This window comes from Stegostoma tigrinum, chromosome 25 (assembly GCF_030684315.1).
Source record: "Stegostoma tigrinum isolate sSteTig4 chromosome 25, sSteTig4.hap1, whole genome shotgun sequence".
NCBI classification, from domain to species: Eukaryota; Metazoa; Chordata; class Chondrichthyes; order Orectolobiformes; family Stegostomatidae; genus Stegostoma; species Stegostoma tigrinum.
This window is the reverse complement of record NC_081378.1, coordinates 18,043,426-18,069,996: the sequence shown is the minus strand read 5'-3', so window position 1 is coordinate 18,069,996 and position 26,571 is coordinate 18,043,426. Positions and strand designations below refer to the sequence as shown.

The 26,571-nt window shown below is 41.5% G+C and overlaps 1 protein-coding gene across 1 annotated transcript in view; it reads right to left on the bottom strand.

Annotated features, from left to right (window-relative positions):
• The window catches only part of snd1 (staphylococcal nuclease and tudor domain containing 1), an 879,367-nt gene that overhangs the window by 95,853 nt on the left and 756,943 nt on the right, over positions 1–26,571 (bottom strand). The window contains exon 19 of the mRNA XM_048553925.2: positions 10,878–11,001. Coding sequence (XP_048409882.1) covers positions 10,878–11,001 — 124 coding nt within the window. The remainder of the gene's footprint in view (positions 1–10,877; positions 11,002–26,571) is intronic.

The window sequence follows — 26,571 nt, the reverse complement described above, 5'->3', positions numbered from 1 at the left end:
GATCATAAAAGACAGGGTGGCATGATGGCTCAATGGTTAGCACTGTTGCCTTATAGTGCCAGGGACCCACGTGCAACTCTATTCTCATGTGACTGTCTGCGTAGGTCTGCTCTAGGTGCTCCAGTTTCTTCCCAAAGTCCAAAGTTGTGCAGGTTTGGTGCATTAGTGATGGGAAATGCAGGGTTTTAGGGAAAGGGTCAGGGCTCAGATGATCTTCAGAGGTTAGGTGCAGACTCAATGGGCTAAATGGGCTGTAGGGATTCTATAATTCTGTGAGTTTTAAGTCACTTTCGGATAAGGATAAGTGTCATCCTCAAGTGAAAGTAGTGAATTGAGGAATGGCTAACTATGTCAACATCAGGCAGGAACTGGGAAATGTAGACTGGGGGAAGACTATTTGAAGGTAAATCTACATCCGGTATATGGTAATCTCTTAAAGGCCAGTAAGGGTTCACAACCAGCATGTTCCTGTGAAAGTCAGGATAAGAATGGCAACATTTGGGAACACTGGATGACAAGAGAAGTTGAGAGCTTAGTCAGAAAGGAAAAAGAATCATACTTCAAAGTGAAGAAACTTAAGGCAGATAGTGCCCTTGGAGATTATGAAGATAGTTGGAAAGAATTCAAACAAGGGATTAGGATGGCTAAAAGGGCCATGGAATATCTTTGGTAAACAGATCAAAGAAAATCTTAAGGCATTTTATACATATGTAAGGAACAAAAGGTTGGCTAGGGAAAGGGTAGCCCCATTCAAGGGCAAAGCAGGGAACTTATGTGTGGAACCAGAAGTCCCTACGGAATGCTTTGTATCAGTATTCAAAAAGAAGGACTTTTGGTAGATGGTGAGTCTTGGGAGGACTACGTTGATATTTAAGGGCATGTCAATATAAAAGAGGAGATGGATTAGGTGTTTTGAAAAATATTAAGGTAGAGAAGTCCCCAAGAATTGATGGAATCTGTCCCAGATAATGAGAGACACAGGTGAGGAAATTGCTGGAGAAAACTCTTAGGGACAGGATTTACTCATATTTGGAAAAATATGGATTTATTAGTGATAGGCAGCGTAGCTTTTTGTGGGGAAGGTCGAGTCTCAAACTTGATTTGGAGTTTTTTGAGGAAGTGACAAAGACTAGGGCAGTAGATGTTGTCTACATGGACTTTAGCAAGTCCCCCATGGCAGTCAGTCTAACACGAAAATGAAGTCACATGGGATCTATAGTGAGCTAAATGGATATAGAAGTTGCTTAGTAATAGAAGACACAGAGCAGCAGTAGAAAGGTCTTTTTCTGACTGGAGATTTGTACCCAGTGGTGTTCCACAGACATCAGTGTTGTGATGCCTGTTACTTGGAGGAGAATGTAAATGGCCTGATTAGTAAGTTTGTGGACAACACACAGATTGGGAGAGTGAGGAGGATTGTGAAAGGATACAGCAGAATATAGATAGTGTCGTCATTTGTAACGAGGTCAGCCAGGCAAACATTACAGAATATGAGTTCCCTGATTGGGACTGTTAACCTGGTCCAATTAGGAAACCCTGGCTGAGAGATATAAACAGGAGTGTCAGAGGTTCTAGTCACTCTAAGAGCTGGCTCTCAGGAAGCCAGAGTAGTGTCAAGTAATATATACGTGTAAATAAACAGTGATTTGACGACGGGATACTGGCCTCTGTGGAGTTATTTCAGATAGGTTGGTGACTTGGGTGGAGAAGTGAGGGATGGAGTTTAATCCGGGCAACCGTTAGGTAAGGCAGTTTGGAATATCTAATGCACGACAGAAGTAAACAGTGAACGGCAGAACCCTCAGAAGCATTTACAAACAGAGATCTAGGTGTACAGGCCCTTAGTTCACTGTAAGTGGCAACATAAGTGTGTAAATGGTCAAGAAGTCACACTGCATGCCTGCCTTCACTATTTGGGGGATACAGTATTAAAGTCGGCAAGTCAAGTTGTAGCTGTATAGAACTTTACTTTGGCGAAGTTTGGAATATTTTGTACAGTTCTGGTCTCCACACTACCAGAAGTATACGCAGGCTTTGGAGAGGATACGGGAACAGTTTACCAGAATGTTGCCTAATTCGGAGGGTATGAGCTATCAAACAAGATTAAACAACTTTGTTTGTTTTCACATGAGCAGGACAACCTGCCATAAAGTTTACAACATTGAGAGGCATGGATAGAATAGATGTTCAGAGATTTTGCCCCCAAGGTACAAATGTCAATTACAATGGGACACATGTTGAAGGTAAAAGGGTGGGAAATTAAAAGGAGATGTGAGGGGCTAGTTTTATTTTAAACACGTAGCATGGTAAATGCTTGGAGTGCACTTTAAGAGGTGGTGGTGAAAGCACATATAATAGTAACATTTAAGAGGCATCTTGGCAGATACGTGAATAGGCTGGGAATAAAGACTGCATTGAGGCAAAAGGTTTTTAGTTTAGAAAGACATTGTGTGTTGGCACAGTCTTGGTGGGCCTGTTCATGCACTGTTTTTTTAAAATTCTTCTTTGATCTGATAGTACAAGAATAAGATAATGCCACTTAATCTTGATGACATGTCATGACCGATGTAACAAATTATTTTCATTGCTAGCCATACATACTCCGAAAGTGCATTTTGTTGTCTTGAAATGTTAGATCCTGCAGGTGCTCTGCACTTCTCCCTGAAAAATTTAATTCCAACAAGGGATGAAGCCCTGCTCTTTAAAGCAGAGATCTAATGTTTGTTCATGTAAACATAGCTTCCAAACATGTAAACAGGATGCTTCTAGTTGAATGGGATGATTCAAGAAATCCATCAGTCTATTCCAAGCCACATGATCGACTTATAATTGCAAGAAATTAATACTTCCCCAGACAATTAATCAGAGATGACATGACACCAACAGCTTTATATTTAACAGATATTAACATGTGAAATCACCCTTTGTCTACAGCACCTATCCATCTCCAGACCAACATATTGTTGCCTTGGAAATGTAGCTGCTGTTGCAGTATGGGGAAATTTAACTAGCAGTCGTGAAGAAGTCATACTAAACTCAAAACGTTGACCATTTCTTTTTCATATGTGCTGCCAGACGTGCTGACTTTTCCCCAGCTTTCGCGGTGCTTGTTTCAGATTTCTGGCATCTGCAATTTTTGCTTTCACAACCCCCAGGTTATGCAGAAGACGATTCCACAAACAACAAGATAAATGACCAGACCATCTTTTCCAGAGGGATAAATGGTGGCCCGGGCAAGGGTAGGCTCTCTTCCATTTCATTTTACCATGGATTATGACACATCACCTCAAAGGTTAGATGGCATCTTAATGTAATATCTCATCCGTAACATAGGATTTCCAACAGTGCAACGATCCTAGAATATTGCTGACCTAGATACATGCTCAAAGTTTGAGTGAGGATTGTACCAAGAATCTTTCGACACAGAGCTGGGACCCTGATCATTAAGCCAAAGTCAACACTCATTTTAGCATCAATCAACTTTGGGCATTGTGTTGGTCAGTCAGCAAAAAACAAATCTAAAAAAATTATCCATCATACCCAAGAAACACAGGAAGGTTACATCTCAAAAGGAGCTCTATGGTCTATTGCGACTGTGCCAAGTAAAAAATAAATACAGCTTCACTTCACAGCTTGTGGTCAATACAGATGCATTTCCACCACTGCTGTATTTGTAGACAATAAGGTTCAGACCACCACCCCATCTGGCAGACAAGTAACTCCCCTCAACTATCATAGTATGAAAGACCGAACCTTTTGCTCATTTACTAACGTCTTTACTTTCACTTGCTTAAAACATAGAACATAGAAAAGTACAGCACAGTACAGGCCCTTCGGCCCACGATGTTGTGCCGTGGAATAATCCTAATCCAAAATAAAATAACCTAACCTACATTCCCCTCAATTCACTGCTGTCCATGTGCATGTCTAGCAGTCGCTTAAATGTCACTAATGACTCCGCTTCCATGACTACCACTGGCAAACTATTCCATGTGCTCACAACTCTCCGGGTGAAGAACCTCCCTCTGACGTCTCCTCTATACCTTCCTCCTAACACCTTAAAACTATGACCCCTCGTGGCAGTCAGTCCTGCCCTGGGGAAAAGTCTCTGGCTATCGACTCTATCCATGCCTCTCATTACCTTGTACACCTTGATCAGGTCACCTCTCTTCCTCCTTCTCTCCAGAGAGAAAAGTCCGAGCTCAGTCAAGCTCTCTTCATAAGACAAGCCCTCCAGTCCAGGCAGCATCCTGGTAAACCTCCTTTGCACCCTCTCCAAAGCCTCCACATCTTTCCTATAATAGGACAACCAGAACTGGACACAATATTCCAAGTGTGGTCTCACCAGGGTTTTGTAGAGCTGCAGCATAACCTCGCGGCTCTTAAACTCGATCCCCCTGTTAATGAAAGCCAAAACACCATATGCTTTCTTAACAACCTTATCCACCTGGGTGGCAACTTTCAGGGAGCTATGCACTTGAACACCAAGATCCCGATGTTCCTCCACACTGTCGAGAATCCTGCCTTTAATCTTATATTCAGCATTTAAGTTCGACCTTCCAAAATGCATCACTTCGCATTTATCCAGGTTGAACTCCATCTGCCATTTCTCAGCCCAGCTCTGCATTCTGTCAATGTCTCGCTGAAGCCTGCAATAGCCCTCGATACTATCAATGACACCTCCAACCTTTGTGTCATCAGCAAACATACTAACCCACCCCTCAACCTCCTCATCCAAGTCATTTATAAAAACTACAAAGAGCAGAGGCCCAAGAACAGAGCCCTGCGGGACACCACTCAGCACTGACCTCCAGGCAGAATACTTACCATCTACAGCCACTCTCTGCCTCCTGTCAGCCAACCAATTCCGATTCCAGACAGCCAAATCACCCTGTATCCCATACCTCCTGACATTATGAATAAGCCTGCAGTGGGAAACCTTATCAAATGCCTTGTTGAAGTCCATATACACCACATCCACTGCTCGACCCTCGTTAACCTGTCTCATGACTTCTTCAAAGAACTCAATAAGATTTGAAAGGCATGACCTGCCCCTCACAAAGCCATGCTGACTCCCTTTAATCACGCTATGCTTTTCCAAATAGTCATAAAACCTATCCCTCAGAATTCTTTCCAAAGCCTTGCTGACCACAGACCTAAGACTGACTGGTCTGTAATTTCCAGGGATTTCCCTATTCCCTTTCTTGAAAAGAGGAACAACATTTGCCTCCCTCCAATCTTCCGGTACGACTCCCGTGGAGAGTAAGGAAGCAAAGATCATTGCCAGCGGCTTAGCAACCTCCTTTCTCGCTTCCCGGAGCAACCTAGGATAAATCTGGTCTGGCCCTGGGGACTTATCAATCTTAATGTTTGCCAAAATTTCCAGCACATCAACTTCCTCAATCTTGATCTGTTCAAACCTGTTTTCCTGCTCCTCAAAGTTCTCATTCACAACAAGGTCCCTTTCCTTAGTGAAAACCGAAGCAAAAAACTCATTTATGCACAAGTTCCCTACGCTATCCCTGATCGGTCTTACCTTCTCCCTGATCATTCTCTTATTCCTCACATATGAGTAAAATGCCTTCAGGTTCTCCCTAATCCTTCCTGCCAAGCCTTTATCGTGCCCCCCTCCTGGCCCTCCTCAGTTCACTTTTGAGCTCCTTCCGAGCAAGCCTGTAATCCTCTAAAGCTGTGCTAGACCCTTGCTTCCTCCACCTTACGTACACTGCCTTTTTCTTTTTGACGAGAAGCACCTCTGTACCCGTATTCTAAGGCTCCTTAATCTTACCCCTTCTTACCTGTCTCAGAGGAACAAATTTATACATCACTAGCAACAACTGCTTCTTAAACAGCCTCCACATGTCTGGTGTGCTCTTTCTGTGGAACATTTGCTCCCAATCTGTACTTCTCAACTCCTGTCTGATAGTGTCATAGTTTCCTTTACCCCAGTTAAATATCTTCCCCTGGTAACAGCTCCTTTCCCTTTCCATGGCTATGGCAAATGTGAGGCTGTTATGGTCACTGTTGCCAAAGTGTTCTCCCACCACGAGATCTGACATCTGTCCTGGCTCATTGCCGAGCACCAAATCCAAAATGGCCTGCCCCCTCGTCTGCCTGTCCACATACGGAGTAAGGAAACCCTCCTGAACACACCTGACAAAAACGGCTCCATCCAAACCATCTGCACTAAGGAGGTTCCAATCTATATTGGGAAAGTTGAAGTCACCCATAACAACAACCCTGCTACGTTTGCACTTTTCAACAATCTGCCGGCCAATGAGTTCTTGGATCTCCCTACTGCTATTTGGGGTTCTGTAGAAAACCCCCAGTGAGGTGACTGCTTGCTTGTTGTTCCTAACTTCCACCCATAGTGACTCAGTCGACAAACTTTCCTTGGCAACCTCAGCCCATACCACGAGTCCTCATCGAAGGTTCTTTCAGCTGCCGTTATACTGTCCTTGACCAACAAAGCCACACCTCCCCCTCTTTTACCACCTTCCCTGATCTTAATGAAAGATCTAAACCCTGGAACCTGCAACATGCATTCCTGACCTTGCTCTATCCATGTCTCTGAAATGGCCACAACATCGAAGTCCCAGGTACCTATCCAAGCTACAAGCTCACCTACATTACATTGTTACAAACCTATTACATTGTTACAAACCTACTACATTGTTAATTTTTCCTAATTCTTAAAAAAGGTAATCAACCAAAATGTTAACCTCGTTTCTCTTTTCAATGATCCCACCTCTCCTGCTGAGCATTTCAAGAATTTACTGTTGTATTTCAGACTTCCAGCACCCACAGCATTTTACTATTGATTTATAATGCAGACTTATGATAGGGATTGGGATGCTTGTGCAAAATTTCACCTTAATATTTTCACTACAGTTTTACATAGAACTTGTACAAAAACAACAGTTTCAATTGAAAAGAATGCTGTCAGCCTACAATGGGGAACATATTTTTGGGACTGAGCCACTTTTTCTAAATGAATAATAAAGGGAACTCTGTCATGTTTAACAGCATCTCTTAGTTACTGGGGTGATCCTGGGAGAATGCAGATTAGGACCAGTTTTATAGATCTGTACTATCATTTGGTAAATTCATCTGTGAACAGGGCAATCCAAGGAGGTCTAAATATACTGTTTGCCCGTTAAAATACAGTTAGCTCTATTATAACATGTGTTTTGTTAACATGAATTGGCTGTGACACAACTGATGAATAGTGGTAACGCTGTACAGGTATAGCTTTTTTTACAGCAATCTCCCTGTAACACGATTTTCTGTGGCAATTTTCTGTAGCATGAAGTCACACAAAAATGCAGTTGTTGCGTTACAAGAGAACTACCTGTAGAAGGGTAGAAATGGACACTGCAGTGATAATGCCCTGAAAGGTGGAAATGACACTTTCCATAGAGAACTGTCACCTAGTCACTAGTATCACAACACAGTGAGATAGAAAGTTCACAATCCAATTAAAGATGTCAGGAATAGGTGGAGAAGAGATAGGGAAGGAGAACATAATAAGTTTGGCTGCTTTGTATGCATATTTTCAGGAATCTGTGCTCCAGAACTAACCACGCCCCAGCCAAGCTATTTCAGTACATGAGCACTTCCCTGACATGGAAAATTGCACTTGTATGCCCTGTCAAAAAAAAGTGTGAAACAAACCCAACCTGTCCAGTTCTGGTCGCCCTATTGTAGGAAAGATGTGGATGCTTTGGAGAGGGTTCAGAGGAGGTTTACCAGGATGCTGCCTGGACTGGAGGGCTTATCTTATGAAGAGAGGTTGACTGAGCTCAGACTTTTTTCATTGGAGAAAAGGAGGAGGAGAGGGGACCTAATTGAGGAGTATAAGATAATGAGAGGCATAGATAGAGTTGATAGCCAGAGTACTTCCCAGGGCAGAAAAGGCTAACACGAGGGGTCATAGTTTTAAGCTGGTTGGTGGAAAGTATAGAGGGGATGTCAGAGGCAGATTCTTTACACAGAGAGTTGTGAGAGCATGGAATGCGTTGCCAGCAGCAGTTGTGGAAGCAAGGTCATTGGGGTCATTTAAGAGACTGCTGGACATGCATATGGTCACAGAAATTTGAGGGTGCATACATGAGGATCAATGGTCAGCACAACATCGTGGGCTGAAGGGCCTGTTCTGTGCTGTACTGTTCTATGTTCTATGGCCAATTACTTCCCCATTAATGTAGTCTTGATCATCAGTAAACTAATACAAAGGATTGTTGATAGTGCTGTTATGTGGCATTTCGTCAACAACGACCAGCTCACTGATGTTCAGTTCCTGAATTTATGACAGCTTTTGTCCAAACATGGATAAAACAACTGAACTCCAGAGATGAGGTTTTGATATCAAGACAGTCACAAATCAAGAAACCCTAGTAAAACAGAACATAAGTTTGTTTAAGCCCACCACTGTAGACGTTGCTCAGGGTCTTGAACTGGTTGCTACTGTCTTCAATTGTTTCACTGATAACCTTCCTTCTATAATAAGGTCAGATAATATTGACTGCAAAAACATTCATTACCATTTGTGACTCCTCACACACTGAAGGAAAACCTGGATAATATTCGGCTAAGGGGTGACAAGTATCATTCATGCCGTACATATGCCAGGTAATGAACATCTTCAAAATGAGGGGATGCAACCATTTTCCCTGGATATCGAATGCCACTACAATCACTGAATGACCCATTATTAGTATCCTGAAATTAGCATTCACCAATAACTGAACTGGACCAGCAAAATAAATACTGTGGGTATATATTACAGGCAGAGATTTCAGCAGCCACTCACCACCTATCTTCTCAATGCCTGTCTACAAGGTACAAGTCAAGAGTGTGATGGAATACTTGTTTGCCTGGATGGGTGCAGCTCCAACAATATTACAGAAGCTTGATGCCATCTGGAATAAAGCAGCCCACTGACTGGTATCCCATTTTTCATTTTAAACATTTACTTTCCCCTAACACAGGTGCACAGTAGCAGCAGTGACATGATGCATTGCAGCAATTCACCATGGCTCCTTTGAAGCGCCTTCTAATTCTGCAATCTCTATCACTGTATGTGGAATTTGCATTTTCTCCCCATGTCTGCGTGGGTTTCCACTGAATGGTCTGGTTTCATCCAAAGGTCATAAGATGTACAGCTTCGGTGAACTGACCATGCTAAATTGCCCATAGTTTCAAGGGAAATGCCATGGGAAATGCAGGGTTACAGGGATGGGATAGGGGGGTGGGTTTGGATGGGCAGCTCCTCGGAAGGTTGGTCTGGACTTAATATCAGCATGGCCTGCTTCCACATCATAGGGATTCTACAATTCTATGACCTGGAAGGACTATGCAGCAGATGTTGGGGACATCACGACCTACAAGTTCCCTTCAACGCCACTTACAGTCCTGACTGGAATCATATTGCAGTTCCTTCAGTGTTGCTGGATCAAAATCCTGGAACTCCCTTTGTAACAACATCCTGGTGTAGCTACACTACATAGATTGCAGTGATTCAAAGTAATGACTCACTACCATGTTCTCAAGAGCAATTTGTGATGGGTAATACATACAGCAACATCCACATTCCAGGAATGAATACAAAAATGAAATGTGAAGTAACTATCCACGATGTAAGTGCCACTGTGCATGTCTGGACATGGGCGCTGTGTCAGCAGACTGCGACAGACCAAGCCTCACCAATCATCTGCAAATGCTCGATTGAGACTATGCTCTACTTGCACAATTGTGAGCATTAGTGCCAGCATTATTGACGAGGAAGATGGGAAGGCAAGGAGTCAGGCAGTCTGAGTGGGAGCAGGGTCAAAGTTTGAGAGTAGACCAGGGTATGGCAGCAGCAGGATCAGAGAAGCCAGTCTCTGTTTCTCCATTTTGTACTTTTCAGAAAAAGACATGAGCTGCTGCTTTCATGTCACTGTCTTTCCATATGAGCAGTCTTCATACCATCTATTGATGGTGTTTGTATAAGTCACATTATGGACATGGGTTGGTGACTCTGTGACATGTTATATGTAGGTGAGACAATAAACCTACAACTTTATACATTAAAAAGACAGATACAATAGAACACAATAATTAGGCTTTCCTGGAGTAAGTAAATGTGCCACTTAAATCAAACTTTGAATTTTAGGTGGCAACAACCTAGTACAAGCAAATTCTCCATCTTTGACAACCATGCTTTTGGCTGGCTCAGCAATTAGCTGTGCCGACCTGGTCTAAAACTTTTCTCTCAATTAACATTGAAAAAATTATGTAATCATCACATTGCTGTCAAATGGAAGCTTACTGGATACCAATTCGCTGCTGTTTTCCTAGTCTTGCTTACCTCTTTGTGTTAAACTTGCTCTTCAAAACCTACATCACCGATCCTTAGATATTCAAATTTTATTTGATAACACTCCTTTTGATTTGCCTTGGGGCATATTACAATGTTAAGGTGGCTATAATTAATTGGATTTAATATTACTCATCTGTATTAGGGTCGCTGCACTGTCACACTAGGCACAGATGCTGGTTAAAGTGTCACGATAAGTCTGTAGACATGCAGGTTCTGACAAAGCCTCTGGGTCTAAGGAAGTCTTGTAGTACATTAAAAAGGCACTTGCAGGAAACAGTGCAGTTAGCTCATGTGTTCTAGATTGACAGGTTGCAATATAGGGATAGCTGTAACCTACCAGACAGGGCACGAGAGAACTCAATTAAATAACTTTGCTATAACTACTGTTGAAGGGATTGATGATAAATCTATTCTATCTTGCTTTCAGGAAATTACAGCCTGGCAGAAGAAATTATCTGCCTTGCTCTTTTTGCACAAGAACAAAGAAGTGACCTTGATGCAATGTGTTCTTTACCATTCGCCGTCGATGAACTTTGCGATACAATAGTCTCCACGGCGGGGTGTGTAGGAGCCTTCCATAGGTGGATGAGCTGCTATCTCACTCCTCATACTCTCCATTAATTTTTCCAGCTGAGTGCCTGCGAGCAAGAATAGGACAAAGGATAATTAGGTTTAGATTTTCACACTGGCACCTTAATTAACACCTCGCTACAGTTTTACAGCATTCCAACAAGAGTTCCACAGAAGGATGAAGTAACAGTGAGGAATACTGAATGAGTAAAATGTGAATCACCTTGAGAAAGTTCAAACGAACAACCCTGTTCCCAACATCATGTGAACAAGATTCACACTAACAATATTTATCTTAGAAAATTACATTTCCTCTTCTTTATTTCGAAAGAAAAAAAGTTGCTCATTTATTTATACTGAAATCAAAATCAGCAAGAGGGAAACTGCATCCACAATGCAGATAATTTTGCACAATTTTGACTGATGGTGTTATCAGTTTAACTTCAAAATAAAAGCGTCCAACTGCAAAGTAGCTGAAACCATAATTAGTTGGGGAAGGGAAGAAATAATCTATTTGAAAGCCTCTTTTCAAAAAGGATAAAATGTCAGGGAAATCAAGTGTAGTTCTTCTCAGGAAAATGGTAGAATAAGCGTGATTGACAGAATGCCTGTCTGTCCTAATGGCTCAGTCAATAAAGCCACTGAGCACTGGAGGGGAGAAACACTGGCATTCCACATTCTGCAAATCAGCTCAAGTATCCTGAAACTCTCATTCCAAAAATTAAAGAATGATACACCATAGGTTTCTGAGCCAGATTTTGATGAAGTAATCACTTAGGTCCTCTGTTCTTTTCCAATAACCCTTCAAAGCATTTCACCTTTAAATAATTATCCATTTCCCTTTTCAAAGGCAGCAATCCAGATCATTATATCTCACGATAAACACATTGTTCTTCATCTCTCCTCTAGCTCTTTTGCTAATGGCCTTAAGCCATTAATGATCTCTACTGCAAGTGGCGATAGTTTCTCCATATTTATTCAATAAAACCTTTCATAGTTTTCAACACCTCTTTTTCAGTCTCCTCTTAAAAATTCTTTATTCTTAAAAACATCACCATTTTTACCAGTCTATCCACGCAAGTCCTTCAAGCCCAAGAGCACCCTACTACTAAACTCCCTCTGCACCATCTTCCAAGCCTTGACATCATTTCAAAAATGCGGTGAGAACCAAAGCATATCCTGATCACTGTTCATTGTTAGTTCTATCCTCCTGTACAGGGTCAGGCTGGGCTTTGATTATCTCTTTCTACCAGATACTTCCTTTTTCTTGTTTTGTGTAGGTCTGCTGAGGCTAACAGCGAGGTGCTAATCACTGCCCCAGTTCAGATCAGCTATCTCAAAATAAATCAGTTATTGAACATGGGATGATTTACACAGCTTGGTAGCACACAAAATCCATATTCATCACGCCATCTGGTAGCTTGTGGTCTATGAACTAATTTAAGTAGTTTTGATCTTAAAATTTCTTTTTAATGCAAAGAAAATTTTATTAAGCCAAACTGGAGTTGAGAATGAAAATGGTGGAAGAGCATTTCATGTTGATTAGGGATAGTTTCCTATGTGTGATAAGTTCCAAAGTCATTTCCTTTACGTCAAATGTCATGACTATATCCAACAATACTAACAAAAAAAGGGTAAATACTTTCTTGATAAGCTGAGCCACTATTCTGCAACAGCAGGATGACAAATTTACCACTTTGTGTCAGAACATCCTTGGCTCTTGATCAATGGAACCACCAACTTGCCGAGTGTTCAGAACATTGACAAAATGACAGCAATTCCCTTCTGTAATGGTAAGAATTTAAGAATATGGTAATAAGCAAATAACTAGGATATTGAACATATGACCAGCAGCCACCTCACTGTCTAGTTTTCAGCTAAGTGAGAGGCAACTGCAGCTTTGTTTACCTAGAAAAACAGTTGCTAAACCTTTCAGACTTGTTAATGTGAATGCCACTACCAAGTGGATCAGTGCGTCCCCACAGCATACATACAGTGATGCAGCTAGTTGACATCACTGTTCCTGTCTGGGCACATGAAGACAGACATTTTATTGTGGTCTTTCACATCTAATCAAGGAAATAGATCTAGGTGAGGGGAGAAGTGGGCTTGGATGTGTAGTGACTGGCACACCAAATGTTCCTTTCTGCTGCAAGAAGTCCCCCTCCCACTTGCCCCTCCACTTCCCAGGATCTTCATCCCTAGCTGAGTACTATTAGTTACATATTATCATTTGGCCTATCGAGTCCACACCAACCCTCCGAAGAGCATCCCGCCCAGACCCCCTCCCTACCCTATCCCTGCATTTCCCACTCTGATCACTATGGGCAATTTAGCACAGCCAAAGCACCTTGCCTGCACATTTATGAACTTTGGGAGACACGGGGAGAATGTGTAAACTCCAAACAGACAGTTGCCCAAGGCTGGAATTGAACCTGGGTCTCTGGTGCTGTGAGGCAGCTGTGTTTAACCACCGCGCCACGGTGCTGCCCAGACACACTATGGCCTGTTTCAGCTAACAGATGTTCACGGTCCATACATGTAGATGCCCAAAGTGGTTTTGGCATTGTAGATAATCACTGCTAAAACTTTATCTGAGGAATAATGCAGAAACACATCTTCACATAAACAGAACATACATTGTGGTTTATCAGTCCTAGTTTGGGGATTGGTAAACTTATGTTGAGCCAATTTATTCTAATGGGATTCCATTTTGAGACTTGAAATTTGTTACAACCCTCCTAGTGAGATTTTAGAATGCAAATTGGGGTGTGGGAGGAGACCTGGGAGAGTGGAAGTAAGTGGAGAATCCTGTTAAAGTGGAAACCTGTCTGTTATAATTCAGTCAGAGCTCTACACTGGTCATTGATGTCTTGGACCTTGTGGTCTCAAAGTTTCTGCTCATGATCTTGCTTGTAGTCTTGACCTTGACTTTGAGAAACCCCAATGCTAAGCAAACACAGCACAATTTCAAAGCCAAGGAATTGAAAGAGAAAAAAAATCCTCCAAAGTTCACAGTAAAGGCAAGATCCTCTCTCCTGAAATAGTCTCTTGGTTGAAGTATTCTGGGAACCTAATAAGGTTTTCACATCTTGAGAACCTTGTGAAACCTGAAAAGTTCATTGATGATTACTTTCCAAGGCTCCAGAACCAGGTTGATTTAGTTGAAAGAAAACCCAGTGAACAGTGAGAAATAATCCTATTGTATGCTTCATTTTTAGGCTCTGGTCAATAATTATTTCTGATGTTGTGCCTACATTTGGGATTAACAAGATGTAATTACAATTCAGAGTATAATTTAGATATTAATTTGTGTTTGTCATTTTTGTTAAGAATAAGATTGTTGTTACAATAATGGATTAATTTGAATTCATTTTAAAAATTTAATGAAAGCTTGCTTATTCTTGATAATGGTAAAATAGAGAAGCAATTTGCCATTACGATGATTAAATCAACACATTCTTACAAATGGTACAACTGGAGGAGTAGTGGGGCTAGTCACAGTCAGAACAGATTCATGGAACCAACCACTTGTTGAGTCACTTGTGCCACTGAATAAAGACATCAACGTTTAGTTGAACAAAAGACAGGATGGAGGGTAGAAAATTGGCAACTAACAGTGAGAAGTAAAAGATAATGAATATTGGCAGAGGAAAGATATAAGAGAAGCCTCAGAACTAGTGTAATAGCAGACTTTGATCTTATAAGGCAAGGCTATGCACTCTGATTTGTTTATAGTACTTCACAGCCAAAAGCCAACAAACCCCAAAAAGCTAACAGTTGACATCTCAGGGTTCTAAAAGAACTGACTGGAAAGACAGTGAATGAACTAAGCACGATTTTCCAAGACTGTGGATCATTCCTTGTAGGTTGGCTATAGCCCTATGGGGACAAATACGTTCAACGTTTTCTACTCAGTTCAATTCTGTCTTTATAAGAAACCATTAATTGGGCCATGGGAAACACATCTGTGTTTACTCATTTCCCTTCAAGCCACAGGCCTGTTTCGCTTTCTTGGATGAGGACATAAATAAAGACTTTGGAATAAGTCGATGTATTTAAGTCACCCTTTATTTATTTACACATGTATAGAAACTTGACACTGGCCCAGCTAGAACAGAGCCAGCTCATGGAGTGAGCAGAACCTCTGACACTCCTGTTTATCTGTCAGCCAGGGCTCCCTGATTGGATGAGATTCACAGCCCCAATCAGGGAATTCACATTCAATGAGATCCAATGATAGTAGGAACTGCAGAAGCTGGAGAATCCGAGACAACAAGGTGTTGAGCTGGATGAACACAGCATGCCAAGCAGCATCAGAGGAGCAGGAAGGCTGATGTTTTGGACCCTTCTTCAGAAATGGGGGAGGGGAAGGGGGATCTGAAATAAATTGGGAGGGGGAGGTGGATAGAAGATGGATAGAGGAGAAGATAGGTGGAGAGGAGACAGACCGGTCAAACAGGTGGGGGATGGAACCAGTAAAGGTGAGTGTAGGTGGGGAGGTAGGGAGGGGATAGGTCAGTCAGGGAGGACGGACAGGTCAAGGGGGCGGAATAAGGTTAGTAGGAAGGAGATAGGGTGGGGCTTGAGGTAGGAAGAGAGGATAGGTAGGGGGAAGGACAAGTTAGGAAGGCGGGGACGAGCTGGGCTGGTTTTCGGATGCGGTGGTGGTGGTGGGGGGTTAGATTTTGAAGCTTATGAAGTCCACATTGATACTGTGGTATACTGCATCTGCTGTTCCCACTGTGGCGTCCTCTACATTGGGGAAACCAAGTGGAGGCTTGGGGACCGCTTTGCAGAACACCTAACCTCGGTTCGCACTAAACAACTGCACCTCCCAGTTGCGAACCATTTCAACTCCCACTCCCACTCTTCAGACGACATGTCCATCATGGGCCTCCTGCAGTGCCACAACGGTGCTACCTGAAGGTTTCAGGAATAGCAACTCATATTCCACTTGGGAACGTTGCAGCCCAATGGTATCAATGTGGACTTCACAAGCTTCAAAATCTCCCCTCCCCCAACTGCATCCCAAAACCAGCCCAGCTTGTCCCCGCCTCCCTAACCTGTCCTGCCTCTCACCTCAAGCCCCACCCCATCTCCTACCTACTAACCTCATCCTACCCCTTAACCTGTCTGTCCTCCCTGGACTGACCTATCTCCTCCCTACCTACACTCACCTTTACTGGCTCCATCTCCGCCTGTTTGACCGGCCTGTCTCCTCTCCTCATCTTCTTTCCGCCTCCCCCTCTCTCCCTATTTGTTTCAGATCCCCCTTCCCCTCCCCCAATTCTGAAGAATGGTCTAGGCCCAAAACGTCAGCCTTCTTGCTCCTGTCATGCTGCTTGGCCTGCTGTGTTCATCCAGATCTACACCTTGTTCTATGAGATCCATCTGGTTGACTTTGTTCCAATCGCTACAGACTTCACTGCTCATGTACATTTTTCGAAAAATGAAGACTCTTCCAAAGAAAGTACAAAATGCTAGACGTGTCACCATACTTGCTTGCGAAATCCCAAAATAACAACTTTAGTGTCATCTCCGCTATGAGAAATACAGTAGCTAATTTGTACAAAGCAAGATGCACCCACCACTAAACTAAAACAATGAACTGAGGATGCTGGAGATATGAAACAAAAACAAAAATTGCCATCAAAATTCACCTGGCCTGGCAGTATCTGTAGGCAAAAAAGCAGAATTAATGTTTCAAATCCAGTAACTCTTCATCAGAACTGCTAGCAGCTGGGAAATACTGCTGAATGTGCTTATGTATAAGATGAGCTGTACTGAATGCAACTCATAATCTGATCCTACGCTTAGGAGCAGGTGAGAATGAGTTACTGTGTTGATTGCAGCCCATGTCGTAACAGGACCCAGCATAGGGTGGGTAAAAAGAAATGAAGAACAGAATGAAATCAGGCTTTAAAGTTGTCAAACTCAATGTTGAATCCTAGATGCTGCAGGGTCCCCAAGTGGAAAATAAGATATTGTTCTTTAAGCTTATGCTGAGGCTGACAAAACACAGCAGCAGGCCCATGACATACATGTTGCCCTGGTGGTGTATTGAAGTGGCAGGCAGCTGTCACTCAATACTTCTGTTTGAACAGTGCCAGAGTGTCTTTTATAACCAATGAGAGAACAAACAAGTACTGTGGTTAACGTCTCACCCGAAAAACAGCAAATCAGTGTACAGCACTTCCTCAGTGCTGTACTGCAAATGTCAGTCCAGTTTAGGTGCTCAAATTGCTGAAGTGGGAATTGAATCCACAACCCACCTAACTCAGAGGCAAAACAGCCACCCACAGAGTCACAGAAGATATATCATATTATGTTTTGTATACTCAAACTGTCAATGCAATAATGATGCTATTGTTACAGATCCTGTTTGCTCCTAAAGTGGGGATGGCCCAATTACCAACAAAGAACCGTTAAACTTAAGAATTGCTGCTCATGAAATTAAAGGAACTTGTTCATTTTGCATTTTTAAATTCATTTACGGGATGAGAGTGTCGTTAGTTCGGCATGATTGACCATCCTTGCCTGCCCTGAGGGCAGTTAAAAGTGAACTAAATAGCAGTGGTCTGGAGTCACATGTCAGCCAGACCAAGTAAGGATGGCAGCTGTTTTCCTTAAGGTCATTAGTGAACGAGATGGGTTTTTCCTGATAATCAACAATGATCATTAGACTTCTATTTCCAAATTTTTATGAATTCAAATTCCACCATCTGCTGTGGTGGGATTTGAATCCAGGTCCTCAGACAATATACCGGGGATCTCTGGATTATGAATCCAACGGTATTACCATTAGGCCATCACCTCCCCTGCGAAATCCACACTCTTTGGTTTGTGCTGTCCGAACATTGTGGGTCTGGAGAAACACCTGAACTCATCTGCATCTGAAGCACGGTCACCTGCAGGTTCTGATAAGTGGGATGAGAATGGGTGCCAAATTTATTTCGGAGGCACAGACACACTGAGCTGTATGTCCTGTTTCTGTGCTGTGACTTTATGCTTCAGTGCTTCTATAGGTGAACTGAGAATGACTGCTCTTGATATCAAAACACAAGTTGACTGAGTGTGGAATCGAGGAACCCCATTAACATTGAGGTTAACGGGAATCAGAAGAAAACTTTCTATTGAGTCATACCCAGCACAAAGGAAAATGGTTGTATTTGCCAGAGATCAATCATCTTAGCCCAAGGATATCACTACAGGAGCTTCTCAGGACAATATCCGAGGCACAACCATCTTCAGCTGCTTCATCAGCAACCTTTCCTCCATCGTAAGGTCCAAAGTAGGAATGCTCACCAATGACTGTACAATGTTCAACACCCTTCAAGATTCCTTAGTGAACAAAGGACTCTATATTCACATGCAGCATGACTTGAAAAACATCCAGGTTTAGGCTTATAAGTGGCAAACAACATTGTAACCACACAGGGAACTACCATCTCTAACAAAAGACATTCAAACTATCCCACCTTAACAGTAGCAGTACAATCATCATCACTGAAACTCACCCCTCATTTAATCAACATCCTGAACGTAACTATTGACCAGAAAAAGAACTGGACTAGCAATATAAATACAGCAGCTACGAGGTTAAGTGAGAGGCTTGGAATTCTGGAATGAGTAACTCACCTCCTGTCTCCCCAAAGCCTGGCGACTATAGAAGGCATAATTCAGGAGTATGAATAAATACTTTGTTTTCTTGGACGTGTACTGCTCCAACAACGTTGGAAAAAACTTGACACCATCAAGGCTAAAGTAGCCTACTTGATTAGCACCATCAATCACTCTCAACATTCATTCCCTTCGCCACCAATGTACAGTGATAGCTGTGAATATTATTAACATAATGCATTGTCAAAATTCACCTAGGGTCTTTACACAGCACCTTCCAAACTTGCAATCTTGACCATCTGACAAGCATGGAAATGCTACAACTTCCAAAGTTTCCTGCATGTCTCACACACATACTGTCTTGAAACTATAATGCTGCTCCTTCAAAGTCAGTGGGTCCAAGTCTTGGAATTTCCTTTGTAACAGCACTGAGGGTATATCAATAAGTCAAGATTGCAGTGATTCAAGCAGGCAGTGCACCAGGGCAACTAAGGATTAATAAATAAATGCTAAATAAAAGAAGCAATAAATGCTGGGGATAGCTAGTGATAGAGATAATGAACAAATAAAAGAAATTAAAAACTGCTGGAAAGAGTTTTTCTGAAAGTTATTGCTTCTAGACAAATCCAAAATCAAAACCGCAAAATTTGTTAGTATCAACAACTGAGATATACAAAAAATAACTGAAGCAATGATTAGCACTTTTCTGTGAGCTCAGAGGCAACTGTGAAAGCAAAATAAAGTCAGACATTTCTGCTACAGAATAATTGAAATTCACAGCTGCAATACAGGGACTGGCAATCTTTGATGGTTACAGGTACTGCATGGAGGAAATTCCGTTACTGATCCTGCAGAATAAAAAGTGCTTCAAAGCAAGCTTTGCTCTAAGAAACATCTTTGAAGGTTGGAATCAATTTTTTCTCTCCTATTTTTTAAAAGATATAGCACTATAGCACAACTATTATAGTTCCATCCAGCCTGGCATTCTGTACGAGAACATTGATCTGCGTTCTTTTACAGGAAAATTTCTCTAGTATTACAATTAAGGATAGAACAGCTGATTTGAGTGCACCAGTGAAGATTTACAGAGATTAGGTCACATATGACAAACCTGATTGCACTTGTTTGAAGAACTGTGGACAGGGGAATTTCAATGGCTGTTATCTACATGGATTTCAGAAAGTCCCTTACATGTCCCTCACAACAGGCCATTTGCTATGGTTGATAGAAGCTCATGAAACTGACAACAAATTATTGCCCTGGTTAAAAAAACACTGATGGCAAGTAACAGAGTATAGATAATGAGCAGTATTGTATTTGGAAGCATGTGACTAGTGATATTCTACTACTATCTGTGTTGGGCCTCAACTTTTCACCATATTTATTAACGACTTAAATGCAGGGATAAAGACATCCATTACCAAATTGGCCGATGAAACAAAGATAAGCATTTAAATCAGCAGAATACTAGTAGATCAAATGAACTGACAAAATAGTGGAATATGGATGTATATGCAAGTGTGCAGTCATTTTTAAATGGTGGCAAACTACAAACGATGAAACTTAAGGGCCCATACACAAAGAGGAATAATATGTTACAGACAGGTATATAATATTTTCAAGAAAGTTAATAGAATTCAGGGCTAAAAATCCAGTGGACTAGAATACCAGGAGATGTGAAATATGCCAAGACTATCCAAAACCCTGGTCACATCACACTTCGGAGTACTATCAGCAGTTCTAGACATCATATTTACTGGAGGGAATGTAACCAGACTGATACCTGATCTAGGTCTTTCATGGGTGAATTCATTGATGACTTTTACATGTTAAGTTTGTCAAGACTACTGGAATTCTCTTCGACAACTGAGGAAAATTTCGTGTTGAATGTTAGTTTCAAATAACCAATCAAAACATTTTATTAAGAAATGTGCCAAATACGGAGCTGTGGGACATATCAATCAAGATTTTACTGAGGCAAAATGGGCTCGAGGACGAAATGACTATACTTTATTCTTTACTACCTGTTGCTTATCGCCTGTGTTTGAATTTTAGATGTTTTCTGATCAGCCTATTCAGCAATGTTATTACACACTTCTGGAACAGGTGGGACTTGAACTTAGTCATCCTGCCTCACTGGTAGGGTCACTACCACTTCATCACAAGAGCCCTTATGCACTTGATTTCTATTATAAACTTGCTTTCTTCTTTTTGGGTTCCATTCATTACTATACATCACTTCCTGACTGAGTGGACAATGTTGAAATAATGACAGATTATATTTTCAGATCCTCCAAAATGAGGGAAAAAGAATTATATCCTAGGTTGTTATTTATACTGGATTTGTTAATCTGCCTGTTTCTGTATGTTTGTATTCAGCTCGGCTGATCTAGTGATCTCAGTAAAGTTGAACTATTTGCTTGAGATTTCACATTGAGCAAATATCCAAAAGGAACTCACAAATATGTCAACTGCCAGTCTATTAAAATCAGCAACAAAAGATAGAGAAAATACAAGAACTGAACTGTAGAACTGATTTCCCTTTCAGGCAGCTGATGTCAACGTCAAGTGCACTCAAGAAAGGTACAGTATGAGCTAGATAAAGAATAAACCTCCCTCTTCACTTTTCCATTATACAGTCCTGGGGCAAGTTCAATACAGGTTAGATGCAGGCTAAATTTATCTCCTGTGTTCTAAGTACTCCTACAGCATAGATTACACAGTAAAGCTTCCTCTACATTGTCCCAAGTACTCTCTGATCAGGTACAGCAAGGGCTAAAGAGAGCTTCAAGCTGTCTCTAATGCCCCAATAAACTGAATGGGATATCCCACATTCCCCGTGCTTGTTAAAATGTAAAGCAATGATAAGTTTGAGCAATCTTATCCCTCGAAAGACAGACTCACAGTTCGGACGTAATGACTATGTCTCAATATTTTCCTCACTTTCTAACTGTGGACTGAAACAGAAAAAGAACTGTTTTCGAAACAAGGATTTTTGAAAGCAAGTAACCTGGCATTTACTGTACATACAGTTGCACAACTGCTTGTTCAAACCGTAGAAGAAGCCTAGTCTGCAGATGAGCTGGAGCCAAGGGATCAGAATGAATGAAGCTTTGACTGCCAACAAATAGCTGACTGATGTGTGTAATGGTGACCAGTCATCAAAGACAAAGGCCTTCTGTCTGCCAACAACTATGTGATTTGCTCCCAGGTAACTGAACAGCTTGGGGGTGACACTGTTTCGGCAGAAACCATTGGATTTCTGGATGATAAAGAGCTGTTTTTTGCTCTAAAAACAGACAATTTATTTCCCCTTTCCAGTTGCCATAAGTTCAACGAAGGATAGCATATTGTCTCTGATCATACCAGTTGTCACTGTTTCAAATGCTATTTTTCCAAAATAAAGATGCTGACAAAACTAGATCTAACATCTAGTGAAGCATCTGGGCTCAGCGTCACACTCTCCATGGTCAATAAATCTCGTGAATTGCTCTGCCATCTGACGCACACCAGGTTTGGAATTTTTAAACAGTGCAAAATTTTCCATGTGGAAGCAAGACATTCTACCAAAGTGACCAGAAGTGTTTGCTTTCTCCCTCACCTTAGGGGCGGCATGGTGGCTCAAATGGTTAGCACTGCAGCCTCACAGCACCAGGGATCCGGGTTCAATCCGAGCCTCGGGCGACTGTCTGTGTGGAGTTTGCACATTCTCCCTGTGTCTGCGTGGGTTTCCTCCCATAGTCCAAAGATGTGCAGGCTAGGTGGATTGGCCATGCTAAATTGCCCAGGTGTGTGTGGGTTATAGGGGTATTGGTCTGGGTGGGATGCTTCAAGGGGCGGTGTGGACTTGTTGGGCCGAAGGGCCTGTTTCCACACAGTAGGGAATCTAATCTAAAAAAAATGCAGCTGTAAGGAAAGCTCCAGTTCTGAAGACGGGCCACTGGACCTGAAAAGTTAACTTGCTTAGCATCTCCACAGACATTGCCAGACCCGCTGAGTTTTTCAAGCAATTTCTGTTTTTGTTTCTGATTTCAGCATCTGTAGTTCTTTGTTCTTTTTTGCTAATATTTAAGAAATGGTTCAATGCAACAAAGTGAAGTGGAAAGGCTGAGTGAGAATTCCAGAGCGTTGGTCTTACACACTCAAAGATGTATCCACCAATGGTGTAGTGATTAAAATTGAAAGCGATCAGAAATAGAGGAGTCCAGGTTTTGGAGGGGCCAGAGATAGGGCAGGCAGACCAGAGAGGGATTTGAAAAACATGGGCAAAAATTCTAAAATTTAATCATTGCTTGACTGTGACTCAGTATAAGTCAGCAAGCACACGATTTAGAACTCAATTAGATTTGGTGAGAGATAGGTGACAGGTAGCAGAAGGCATAATGTGAAACACCAGACTGGACTACGTTAGAACAGTTATTACACTTCTGAACTGACCTCTTAAATTTGAAATCTTATGTTGATCTTGCTTTTATGAAATGTCTTTGCAGTAATAAAGTATTCATTGCTCTGTTCAATCACCCCACAACCTTTGTATGTTAAAATGTGCCTGTGCTACACATAAAACTTTTCACTATACTTAGGTAGGTGTGACAATAATAAATCAAATCAAGTCTTGAGGTAAGAATGACATGGATGAGATTTTCAGCAGTAGATCAACTGAAATTGAACAAGAATACGAAGATGGAAATGGTTAGTCTAACAAAGTGTGGATATGTGGTTGAGATCGCCCTTGTTAAAGCGCATCTTGTAAAAAGTACACACTGCTGCCAGTGTGCTGGTGGTAGAGGGAGTGGTAGTGGTGGATAGGGCACCAAAGAAATGGGCTGTTTTGTCCTGGATGAAGTGAGCTCCTTGAGTATTATTAGAGCTACACTCATCCAGGAAAGAGGAGAGTATACCACTTCTGACTTGTGTCTCACAGCTGCCTGAGGAACTAAAAGAGTTGAGATGAAATTTTAAGTGGACTACTTCTTGTTTTTCAACAGTGATCCCCAGTTCTAGATTCTCCCATAAGAGGAAACATAATCTTCAACCTACCCTTTCATGATCCTCAGGGTCTAATATGCTTCCATCAAGTTGCCTCTTAACCTGAAATTGTAGCAGATACAAGTCAGCCTGTCTCATCTTTCCTCATTAGACAGCCTCCCTGGTAAACCTTCTCTAAGCTGTTTCCTATGCATTTGTATTCTTTCTGAAGACAACCAATACTGTATACAACACTCCAGGCCTGGTTTCACCATTACAACTGTATAAGTGAAGCATTACCTCCTTAATTTTGTATTCACGTCATGTCAAAATAAATTATAAGATTCTATTAGTTTCCCTAATTATTTGCTGTACTTGCATAATACCCTTGCAGAGTTCTGCAATCGGTCATTACTTAGATAATATGCATTTGTATTCATTCTGTCAAAATGGACAATTTCACATTTTCTGACATCAGATTCTATTTACCAGATCGTGGCCTACTCATTTAAGCTATCTGTATCTTTTTGTAGCCTCCCTACGTCTCATCTCAACTTACTTTCATACCTGTGTGTGTGAACAACAAATTTGGCAGCCAGACCTTCAATCTCTTTATCAAGTCGCTTATATAAATTGTTCACGACTTATATCTCAGCATGGATCCCTACTGCACACCATTCATTACCTTTTGCCAACCTGAAAAAGACACATTTATGACTAGTTTCTGCTTCCTGTTAGCCAATCTGCTATCTATGCCAATATGCTATGTCCTATACAATGAACTTCTACGTTGCACAATAACATTTCATGTAACTCCATATCAAATGACTGCCAGACATCTAAGTACTGAAGATCCTCAAATTCCATTTTAGTCACAGCACTTGTTACTTCGTCAAAGAACTCAAACAGATTGTTTAAACATAATTTCCCTTTCATGCTGATTCTGGTACCTTCAACCTATCTCAGTGCTGCGCTGTAACTTCAACTTCTAACTTATCCCTGTGACAGATGCTAAACTAACTGGCCTGCAGCTTCCTGCTTTCGGTCTCATTCCCTTTTTGAATAAAGGAATTACATTCATTATTTTCCAATCTAACAGGACACTACCTGAATGAGGAGCTTTGGAAAATTAAAAGCAGTGCATCGACTATCTCAATTGCCACTTGTTTGAAGGTCCTAAGGCCAACTCTCATTCTGCAAAATCCTCCAAAGTGCCACTTGTCTTTGCACCACAATATGCTCTTTAAATGTGATACTGTCTTTCAGCTTTCTAAAGAATCATGGATGTTGGGTCCATTCCTTGGAATTTTTCTTCTTCACTGGCATGTATATGTTCTATGCATTTTGAAATATCCCCTTAACTATCTGCCACTGCATCCCTGTTGACCTATTCTTCAAACTAATTCACCAATTCATGCTTTCACAATTGCTTTTAATTAAGTTTCTACAAATCTTGGACATGCTAATCTTTTCCTCAAATCAAATTTGCAATTATTGTCACTGTTATTTAGAAGATCATTAATTAACTTACCTTGTTGCACAGTAGCAGGTTTAAATTGCCTACGTAACAGAGCAATTAACAACTGTTGCAGAGGGTAGCTCTTGTCTACCAGCAACCATCCATCTAAGGCATCCTGCCCTTGAAGCAAAGCAGGTACATGAGTGGTCTCAGGATTACAGACATTCTAGCAACTTACAGGGTATCACAGTGCAGACTTCTAAGATGTGGTACCATAATCACAGATGACTTGCACGTTGATAAAATGAAATCTGTTGCATTATATGGCGCTTTCAACAGGTTCATATAGTTTGTCGGGCCATACATCTGGGGGAAGCCACTAAGTTTGCAAAACTTGGACTGCAATACTGACCTCTTCTTGGGACAAAATTACTTCAGCAACAGCCTTCATGGATTTGAGAGTTGAGGATTGAGAGATTCTACACAGATCCCTAGTGGATCCATGAAAGCAGCCTCTTGCAAAAACTAAAAACACCCCTTCAGCTAGCAAGTTCTAATCCAGCAGATGGTATAGCTCTATGATGGTGTCCCAGGATATTTGCACTTTGTGATGCCAATGCGTCTCTTTCATCTGCAAGAAATCGCATTGCGGACAATAGACCCTATGCCTCCACATCCTAAGGGGACCTTCAGCTTTGATGTCTATATGTGGAGCAATTCGGTAGCTGCTGACACATCAGTCTTTCCTCAGATCCTGTGTGTCTTTGTAGCATTGAGGCCGTAGCAACAGTAGGCTCTGCTGTGGCTGGATTCATTGGTCATGGTTTGAAAGAACCTGGACGAGGAATATCAGAAACAGAACAGGTTCCTAGTAATATGAGCAGTCAGCACCTGCATCATCCACAAATGACAGCATGGTACTCCATGCATAGAATGCCACTACAGAAACCTTTGATATTAGGGAACATATTCCAATATATGTCACACCAACTATGCTGTTAAATACCATAGGAGTTTGTAAGTTCGTACAAAAACAAATTTGCTGGAAAAGCTCAGCAGGTCTGGCAGCATCTGTGAAGGAAAAAAACAGTTAAAGTTTCTGGTCCGGTGACCCTTCCTCAGAACAATTTGTAAGTTTGTAAGTGCGATTGAATTTCTGATTGATGATGACCAGCTCTCTTTGCAACTTCCTATTAGTCAAAATAGGCTGCATATTGAGCACCCTGACAAATATTTTCACTTCTAGGTAAGATGATATCAGATTCATGCCCTTATACAGCCTATGCGACCTAGTCTTGTTAAATTTCTTGCAGACCTTTGTGAATTTTAGTCTGTAGACGACACTTAAAAGTTGTCTAATTATTTCTGCTTCACAGAGATGACTGTGATCAATCTGTATTGACCAACTGATACAGCCAAGATTTCTGAAACCAGGATTTTTTTTTTGTCTTATGTTGTTGCACTCTGCTTGTGTTCAGGATATTTTGTTTACATGTTTTCAGCTTGTACAATGCAAGCGTCTGATTAATGCAATCCCCCTTTAAAGGGCCTCAGATTGTTCTCAAGTAGAGCTGTTTTGCTCAGAGGA